Source organism: Asparagus officinalis, chromosome 4 (genome assembly GCF_001876935.1).
Source record: "Asparagus officinalis chromosome 4, Aspof.V1, whole genome shotgun sequence".
NCBI lineage: Eukaryota > Viridiplantae > Streptophyta > Magnoliopsida > Asparagales > Asparagaceae > Asparagus > Asparagus officinalis.
Genome location: NC_033797.1, coordinates 19,832,326 through 19,841,871, shown reverse-complemented (window position 1 = coordinate 19,841,871; position 9,546 = coordinate 19,832,326). Strand labels below are relative to the sequence as shown.

The 9,546-nt window shown below is 32.2% G+C and overlaps 2 protein-coding genes across 2 annotated transcripts in view; both read right to left on the bottom strand.

Moving 5' to 3' along the window:
- Window positions 685-7,121, bottom strand: LOC109839772. The gene is made up of 5 exons (XM_020408275.1): window positions 6,870-7,121; window positions 6,645-6,800; window positions 6,164-6,217; window positions 5,926-6,072; window positions 685-1,260 (listed from the first exon to the last, which is right to left on the bottom strand). The coding sequence occupies exons 1-5, from the start codon at window positions 7,113-7,115 to the stop codon at window positions 901-903; spliced, it is 963 nt and encodes a 320-aa protein (XP_020263864.1). The 5' UTR covers window positions 7,116-7,121; the 3' UTR covers window positions 685-900.
- LOC109838301 overlaps window positions 7,212-9,546 on the bottom strand; it is an 8,196-nt gene continuing 5,861 nt past the window's right edge. The window contains exon 5 of the mRNA XM_020406754.1: window positions 7,212-7,328. Coding sequence (XP_020262343.1) covers window positions 7,212-7,328 — 117 coding nt within the window. The remainder of the gene's footprint in view (window positions 7,329-9,546) is intronic.

Here is a 9,546-nt window from a genome sequence, read left to right as displayed (position 1 = left end):
GATCTTCATAATTTTTACAAAGACCATTGAAATTTCATATATTTATAGAAAAATACTGAAACTTCATAATTTTGTACAGATAAACCCCTATATAGTTCAAAACTTAAATCTTAAGAAGATTGAAAGAAGTATATGATCTAAATTGTAAGAAAATTACAAATAATTAAGTCATCAAATGTTGTTATAATTACATTCAAAATGAAACTCTTCCATTAATTAAATAATGAATTGTGTAAAGTATTATAATTACATTCAAAATGAAACTCTTCCATTAATTAAATAATGAATTGTGTAAAGTATTAGAACATAAAACAAATATGTCCACGTGCGAATTGTGTAAAGTATTAGAACATAAAACAAATATGTCCACGTGCAACGCACGTGCACTATACTAGTTTGTTCAAAAGGGCTCTTGTGCCCAATCATTTGCCACTAATATGGATCAAGGCATGTCTTCTTCCTTAATTGTTATGCATGTGATAATCATATAGTTCTAAGATCTTAATTAAGTATGGATGTAATTATTAAGGTCTTGATTTACATAATTTAAATGCAAAGTTAAAGTTTACAAAAGATTAATCTCATTATATATCCTTGAGAAGAAAAATATAAATCTCAGCGTGCTTTGTTGATTGCTACCTTTGGAGGGCTTAACCAAGCTTTCAATATAATTGGCACGCATAATACAACACACTTCCCCTCTTTCATTATTCAAAGCACACAAACAGAGAGAGAGAGAGAGAGAGAGAGAGAGAGAGAGAGAGAGAGAGAGAGAGAGAGAAGAACACGCATGTCCTCTCTCCTCCTTATTCATATTACACACATCAAGCAAACCCACTTAGTTCCCATTCATAACAGTGCAAACCTTATACATATATATATCAACTGAGGATGTTGTCTTTAGGGACATTCAGCCGATTTTCCGGGGCCCCCATAGTAGAAATATTTGTCTCCAGCAACCAAATTATAGCATTTGGGTTTCTCAACTATAGCCCGCAGCGACGTAGGATATTGAAATTTGCCATTAACATCAGCAGTTTGAAGATTATCGAAAAACGCGGCTTTCATTGCGCCTTCTTCAGCAAAATGACCACTTCCCATTTCTGTAGTCGTGCTCCCTTGCTGGTAATCATCATTATAGACCTCGCCTCCCCATTCTACGTAAAGCGCTCCATTTCGTAAATCGGGTAGGAGGGAGTCAGGCCAGTACCCGACCCAATAACCCCCAACGGATAACCACCAGTGCCCGCTCTTTGGATCCTTGGAAGACAGAACAGCCAAGATTAATTAAAATATGCGCCGGCGACAGGTTCTCATGAAACTGAATCATAACTATAGTCATTATCCTGGTTTGTCAGACAAGAATCAGTACTCTTGATACCACTTGCTTTAAGGATAACTTAGGCCTGTTTGGTAGTCAAATCTATGCATCTAATACTATTATAAAAGTGGGTTGCCATGTTAAAACATTTCTACCCAAAAAGCCTTCAAACAAATGCACATACACGTACATGATCACATAAATATACTCAATATAATGTGATAATTAACCCCTGCTACACATCCATCCATACGTACATGAACACACATACAATTATCCATTTAAATTCTATATCAACCCCATTAAACACCCATCACTATTGTAACCTCCACACTTATTATCGCTAATGAAAACACACCATTTATTCATTTAATCATCACCATAATGTCCCCACTACTCCCCTTAATGTCCCATTAATAAAAACACACCATTTATTCATTTAATCATCACCATAATGTCCCCACTACTCCCCTTAATGTCCCATTAATCTAAAATTTAATCGTACAACCCTTATCATCACCATAATGTCCCCACTACTCCCCTTAATGTCCCATTAATCTAAAATTTAATCGTACAACCCTTTAGTTTCTATCATCTGTAACACTCATTCTCCTCTCATATATACCTACTACCTTAAACCCAAAGCTCCATTCCTACCTTAATTCCTACCTCTAATGACTAATATCTTCAATCTTTAACCTTAATTCTTCTCTTCTATATATGCGCAACATTGACATCAGTCAAATGCCTAATAGAAAATGTTCTTACTTCTTAGGGTTTCCATTACCCATATCCGTAATGCCTAATAGAAAATGTTCTTAGGATTGCCATTACCCACATCCATGTCGCCTAATAAAAACAATCTTAGAGGTCACCATTAGCCACATCATTGACGCCGCTAACTAAATCGCCATCCTCCACATCAATAAATCCGTCATCAAGGAATAAACATTGGACAAAGTGGTTAGTAGAGCTAACGACAAACACGATGTCAACAGAAGCGACTATGACGACAATTGGGGAGGAGGGGTATCCATCGTGGTTATTGATGGGGATGAGGAGGCTATTGCTGTTGGATCTGGTGCATATGAAACTTATCATTGCAATGATTAAAGATGAGAATGTGCATGCAATTCAAGAGTATTAATAAGGAACTTGCTGCGTTGCCGATGAATAATAGGAAATATTTTGTGTTGTATATGAATATACATTTTTCACGTTTCTCCATATTTAATACACATAAAATGTAGTTACATGCTAATTTGATCCATATTATGCTTAAAAATCTTTGTTTACAAAAGAACTCGATAAATGCATGACATAAATTATTTTTGTGTGGAAATGATTGTATTCTAAATCATGCAGAATGAGAATTCGAATCTTACACATGAAAGTTTATTTTGGTAATGACCTTGAATTTACTACACATTTTATCTAGAAAATATTGGATCATTCATTGCTATAATTAAGGAGTCTTCTTAATGACCAACTATAAACCCATCCGGTAGGAGAAACCACCAAATTCATAAGATCTCCATTACGGATTCATGAGAACAAATGTGGTTGCACTTACAATCTACCTCTTCTCCCTCTCCCTCTTTGTTCCATGTGAACAGAGATAGAAGACATGGTTGAAGGATACTTATAGCAACCCATTTGTTCAAAAACAATAATAAAAATAATGGCTTTTTTAAAATATTACTCCTTAAAATATTTCATATTACTATAAGGCCGCTAACTTCGTACTTACTTTGAAATTAGTCTCTCAAATTAGTGAAACTCCTATTATGATACCTAATTCTTAAATTATTTTGAAATTAATCCATCCAATAAAGAGTTGATGTATAATTCGAGCGATTAATTTGAAATAACTTGTGAGAAATAGGGGATTTAATAGCAATTTCAACGATTTTAGCAGTTAATTCTAGAGTAAATAAAAAATGAGAAGATCTAAAATTGATTTTAATGATTTAAGGAACTTATTGCAAAACATAAAAGATTTAAGGGACTAATATATAAAACCTATAATATACAAATAAAATAATATGAGCTGAGCCCATTTATAATGTAAAAAGATTAGAAAAAAAAAGGTAAGACAAAGAATTCATATGTCTCATCTAAGAAAGTGGTCTAAGATAATTGGATCTCTCTAATAACTACTTATTATTCATTGTATAGGATCCAAACTGTAAGTAAATACTCACGAAAATATGACATATTACTTAGAATATTATTTTTTTTTGCTTTGAAACAAAACTATCTACATGAAACACACATATATTATACTAGTAGACATTAAATATTGATTGATAGTCAAATCAAGTTAATATTTAAGGCTCTGTTTAGATACCATGGTGTTTTAGTTGTTTTCATGGTGTTTTTGCCAAAAACAAAACACTATGCGTTTGGAAATCATTGTGTTTTTTAAGGTAAATCATCCTCAAACCAAAAACACAACACTTATTTCAAAACACCTAAAAGGTGTTTTAAGTTTGGTGATTTGGTTTTGAGTTTGAGAAAGTGTTAATATAATATCTAGCATAATATATTAAATGTAATTAACATAGAGTTATTATCAACATGCTTATTATACTATACTATACTATACTATATTATAATTAATCTAATATATTAGTAATATTTATTAAATAATATAAAAATATAATAAATAAAATATATTATATAACTTTATAATAACATATTAAATACTAGTATTTAATATGTTAACAATGTATTCTATAATAATAAATAATAATAAAAAATAATAAAATATAAATAAACTAATAAAAAGTTATTGATAATAAATAATAATATAATAAAGATATAATAATATACTACACAATAGTATAATCGCTATAATATTATTAACTTTTTAATAAATAAACTGTAATAAATTAATAATTATAAAATATTATATAATAGTAAAATATTTAAAAATAAAATAATAATATAATAGTAATATTATAATAATATATTGTATAGTAAATGTAATATAATATATAAAATATTAATATATTATATACATTATTAATAATATTATATTATATGAATAATAGTAAAATATTATATTATATTAATAATAGTATAATATTATATAATAATAAAATAACATTATTATAAAAATATTAATATAATATATAACAATAACAAATTGATATACCAAAATAATTAAATATATAATTATTTAAAAATAATATGTAATAATTATAATATAATACATTATATAATTTTATATTGTATTATATTTAATACTTCTAATACTATAATAATGTAAACTAAATATTATAAGGGCTTTGCTTCGGTGCTCCTAAAATCATTTATTAATTTATTTTTGAAAAAGGGTAAATTTGGAAAAACAAAAAAATTTCGTCCCTACCAATTTCTCATCCACAGAATTCCATCAAACGCGTATAAATCCGTTTAAATAGAATCACAGGTGAATTACGCTAAGAAAATTCCTCAATAAAGATATCAACAAGAAATCTAACATGTGATTGAATGCGATACAAGGAAATTGGATCCGAAGAAAATCGACCATCAACCATGTTGATGAACTTAAACAAAGCAATCATGTTCATTCAAAATCTCAGTTGTTTAGTTGAAAATTAATCGAATGAAGGTTCCCAAGGCCTAAGAGAAAGCCAATTAATGCCGGGCTCATACTACAGTTCCTCCATGCAAAAAACAATTTATTTCCAATCAGATTGGCCCGGTGGCGACACTCATGATCTCAGGCTCACTACTCTAGAGAAAGAAGACGCTCGTATGAAGTATTTCATAGGATCGATGACCATATCAAAAATTAAATTCCATTAGGTTTGGCCATCCGCGCAATGAATTAGGGGATTGGAGAAGAAAACCACGTCAAAAAAATAAAGACACCGAGAGTTTTTCATTAGTTGGAGAATTCTAACTACTTCCTATTTATCTTCTTATTTATACTTCCTAAAATAACCTTTTTATCTAAGTGAAATTACTTTTTTGGGTGTGGAACTACTGTCAACTACCTTATCCCTCAAATTTAGGATGTGAGAGAGATTTTTAAGGAAACAAACTACACCAACTGCTTGGGAGCACCGAAGCTGTTGGCATATTATAATATTTTATTTATAATATATTTTATCTAATTAATATATAATATATTAATAATATGTTTAATACTAATGTTGTAATGAGTCAAACTAGTATTGACCAAAAACACTTAACATGGTGTTTTGAAAACGTTTTAAGGGAAAAACACAACACCATGGTGCTTTTTACAAAAACATAACAAGAAAAACACCATGATTAGAAGCCTAAATTATTAGGAATTAGTCCTAATTTGTAGTTAACTCCAGTACCATTTTAATTCTTTTCAATATGAGACTATATTGACACACGAATCTTACAATAAAGCGCTAATCAGAAAAGGGGCTTTGGTTCACTTGGTAAACAAATCGTTAGGAATGCCATATAACAAAACAGCTAACTAATTAAAAATTTGTGGACAAATTTTCTTTTCACCAAGGACTAGAGAACTCAAATGATTATATACAGGTAATTATTTGTGCGAAGATATGCATAATAAATTAAGTAGAAATTATATGCTAAACCCAATTTATTACCTTGATAATGAAGATAGTGATGCTGTACTGAACCCCTTCATAAGTAGATGGTGGGGAAAATGCGGTACCTAAGGCGATAGAGTTGCTGACTTGAACAAAACCTGAACAGATCAAATTGTAGCAACCTGTGCTCTTGTAATCATCCGCCTGTGTAATTCAGGATAATCCAAGGAACATTTGAGAAAATAAAATACAAGAAATGAGACTCCTAATTGCAATAGAATTATGTGTACTGTACCGTCCAGTATACAAAGAGTCTACTCTCATAGTCTCCATAAAGCTTTGGATATACCTAAAATGAGATGAAAAACATTGTTTTGAGTTGTTTTTGGGTAACATAACTGGGGAAAAAGAGAAATAGAACTATCTAACTTAGCAACGCAGCAAAACGTTCACTCTCTTGTTTTAATTTTCAAGGTTAAATGAGTATTCTTGTTTTTTTTAATGGATTATCAAAATGGTTATTTTAACCTTTCAGTAACTACTAGTGTGAACACCGTGCAAAGCACGGGATATTTTTTTCCCCCACTATAGTATTCTCGTGTGCTGCAATATACTTTTTCAAAAACCGTGGTATCCATCTGCTTGCTACAACAGTAAAGATATAGTAAATGCTATTGTAGCATTACTATAGCATGAATAGTGAATCTTGGGTTCTCCTATTCGTATAGAGGAGTAGATTGCATTTTGTCATTATAAAACAGTGAAGACGACAATACCATGATTCCTACTTCAGCTGTGTTCTGAATGCTCTCGTCTGATATAATCCATATCTGCGAAAGACTGAAATCATTGGGTCTGACACGAGGACTCCACAAGTTTATGTCAGCATTCGCTCCGTAATATCGATCACCACTCTGCACAACTACAGAGTGCTGCACCAGGAAAACATTTAATTAGTTCAATACTAAAGGCATATACTATTTACGGCTTAAACTTTATACCTCATGCCCATTAGATACAGTATCTGCAGGTTCTTCATTTTCCCGCGAAATATGGAATGATGGATGTTTCTTTCCGAAGCTTTCGACTGAGGCTCCCCTCAGGATATCCACCTTTCTAACTCTTCGTATTGGGACTGTCCCTTCTGGACATTTTCCTTTTGCATGCCAACCCTGAAGAGTTTTAGTCGGAGAATCCACTTCATGGGTAGTTTTGTTGCTTGCCTTTAAGCTAGGCTCTATCTGCATTATTCACGGATGACGGTTCACAAAAATTAATGTCCAAGTGTTATGATGGCTTGTGGTGTTTAAAAATCAAAGGAACTTGATAGTTTCGCTTGTAGTTTACGGAAGTCCAAAAAGAATTAGATAAACCTGCAGTGTGTGATTCAGAAGTAATGGATGGTCGAATGCCGGTTGCTTGTAGATATCAACACAATCAATCAATTCTGTAGAAGAACTCTGCATGTTCACACATAACTTATTAAGATACGCATAAAATCTATTCGCAGATGGCGAAGAAAAGAGTTGTCCTTGGAGATTAATTATTTGTTGTACAGTTTGGATGAATTACAAATATAACTACAATATTTTCCACCTAAGTTTTGTATATAAATAGAAGAAACTACGAATTTGTCTAACCACGAATAGAGCCATCGATAGAAATAATTAGGGAAAATTGTGTCAAGGTTCCAAAAAAATGAAAACTTCATGTGGCTCAGCCTCTTATATTTATTCTTTGTGTATTGGCCCTAAAAATTATATGTACCCATGTTCCCCGTTTTACCCCTCTTCACCCACTCAAAAGCACTATCAACCTCCTTCTTCTTCCATCTCTTCCTCCTCTCTCCCCATCTCAAAATCCAAGCACAAAAACACTAACCCTAGCAAACCTACCTCCTTCTCATCCTGCTACAATCACTCCTCCCTTGCTGCCACCCTCGACCTCCTGATCCTCATTCCCTCGTCCTCTTCCCCTACTCCTTCCTCATCCTCTCCTCTCTCTCCCACCTCCTCTGATTCCTCTCTTAAACCCTAATTCTAACCCTAATCACCAACCCCCTCCCCTTCCTCCTCTCATTCCTCCTCCTCCTCTTCCCCCGCCGCCCCTCCTCAGAACGTCCCGATTCTGCTCCTGCAAGTGTAGAAACCTAGGTGCAAGGGTTTGAAGAAGGTGCTAAAGTACGATATCCAAATTTAGACCAAGGATTGCATGAGGGAGAAGGGGAATGAGTGGAAGGAGTTCGAGGATCTACTGTAAAAAGGTGGGCAGCATGTGAGGGACCTGATTATGAGGTTCTGCGTGCCGAGTTGAGGAAGATAGAACAAATCAATGACCGGGCTGTGTTGCTATTTCGAGCAAGGTACTGGTGCCCAATGGCAAAGTTGGAGGCTTCGGGGCCGAAGAACTGGTTGAGGCAGAATTGGATGCTAGGATTAGGGTTTTGGCACTTCAAGTCCAGATGGTAGTTGGATGCAAGAAAGGTATTTGATTAAATGCCACACGAGAATGTTGTTGCTTGGAGCTTTTCCATACTATTGAAGTCTGAATTCATCAAAAGAAGCAGCTCAAATTGCTATGATTTTGTTGTTTTATTTTTGTTGGTCATTCATAAGATACGAGTGATATTGTTGAGAGGATTAGTTTTTGTTTTAAATTATATTGTACATAGGCTATTTTTTTGGCTTGACAAGTATATGTAGTCTGTACATAATGTGTTTGTAATTGAGAAATAAAAGCCTACATACAAAAACATTCATTTGAATTAATGGATGTACAAATATTTAGTAGATTAATTGTTAAGTTTTATGTAACACACGTGAACTATAGTTGATTAACTGCTAACGTTTACCCATTCTATGTAAGTATAGTTGAGTAAGTATTAACTTTTCCTTTTAAATGTTAAGTTTAACTGATTAACTGCTAAGTTTTACCTAATACATGTGAACTATAGCTGATTAAGTGTTAATGTTTACATGTTCCATGTTAAGTATGGTTTGAGTAAGTGTTAACTTTATTCTTTTAAATGTTAAGTTTAGTTGATTAACTATTAAGTTTTACCTAATAAATGTGAACTATAGCTATTAACTGTTAACATTTACATGTTCTATATTAAGTATAGTTTGAGTAAGTGTTAACTTTTTTCCTTTTAAATATTAAATTTAGTTGATTAACTATTGTGTTTTATCTAATACATGTGAACTATAGTTGATTAACTGTTAACTTTTACCTGTTCCATGTTAAGTATAGTTAAGTAACTGTTAACTGTTAAGTATAGTTGTAACCGTTAAGTGGTATGTATAGTTGAGTAATCTAATACTATTATAAAAATGGATTGGGATGTTAACATACTTCTTCCCAAAATGTCCTCCAAAACTCATACATGCACACATATAAAACACATACATACATACATAAACACATATACACACATTATTATCATCATTATTCATATTTTTCCATTAATTAATTATTGATTATTGACAGCAACATGCAATCCAAAAAAAAATTAAATTAATTAATCCCATAATCACTTTCTAAGTCTAACGTCTCACCCCTCTCTAATTGATCCAATAATTAATATGTAAGAGATCAGATTACTGGCTTTGTAACTTACATGCACATATAAATGATCTTTATAATTAGCTATTAATATGTTAGAATAGCTATGCCTTTTAT

Excerpts from the sequence above, each read along its gene's own strand:
- LOC109839772 (XM_020408275.1), bottom strand. The coding sequence starts at position 7,115 with ATGCAGATAGAGCCTAGCTTAAAGGCAAGCAACAAAACTACCCATGAA. Across the intron at positions 6,073-6,163 it reads GACTCTTTGTATACTGGACG|GCGGATGATTACAAGAGCAC; the intron begins GTACAGTACACA and ends TGAATTACACAG. Across the intron at positions 1,261-5,925 it reads TCACTATCTTCATTATCAAG|GATCCAAAGAGCGGGCACTG; the intron begins GTAATAAATTGG and ends CTGTCTTCCAAG.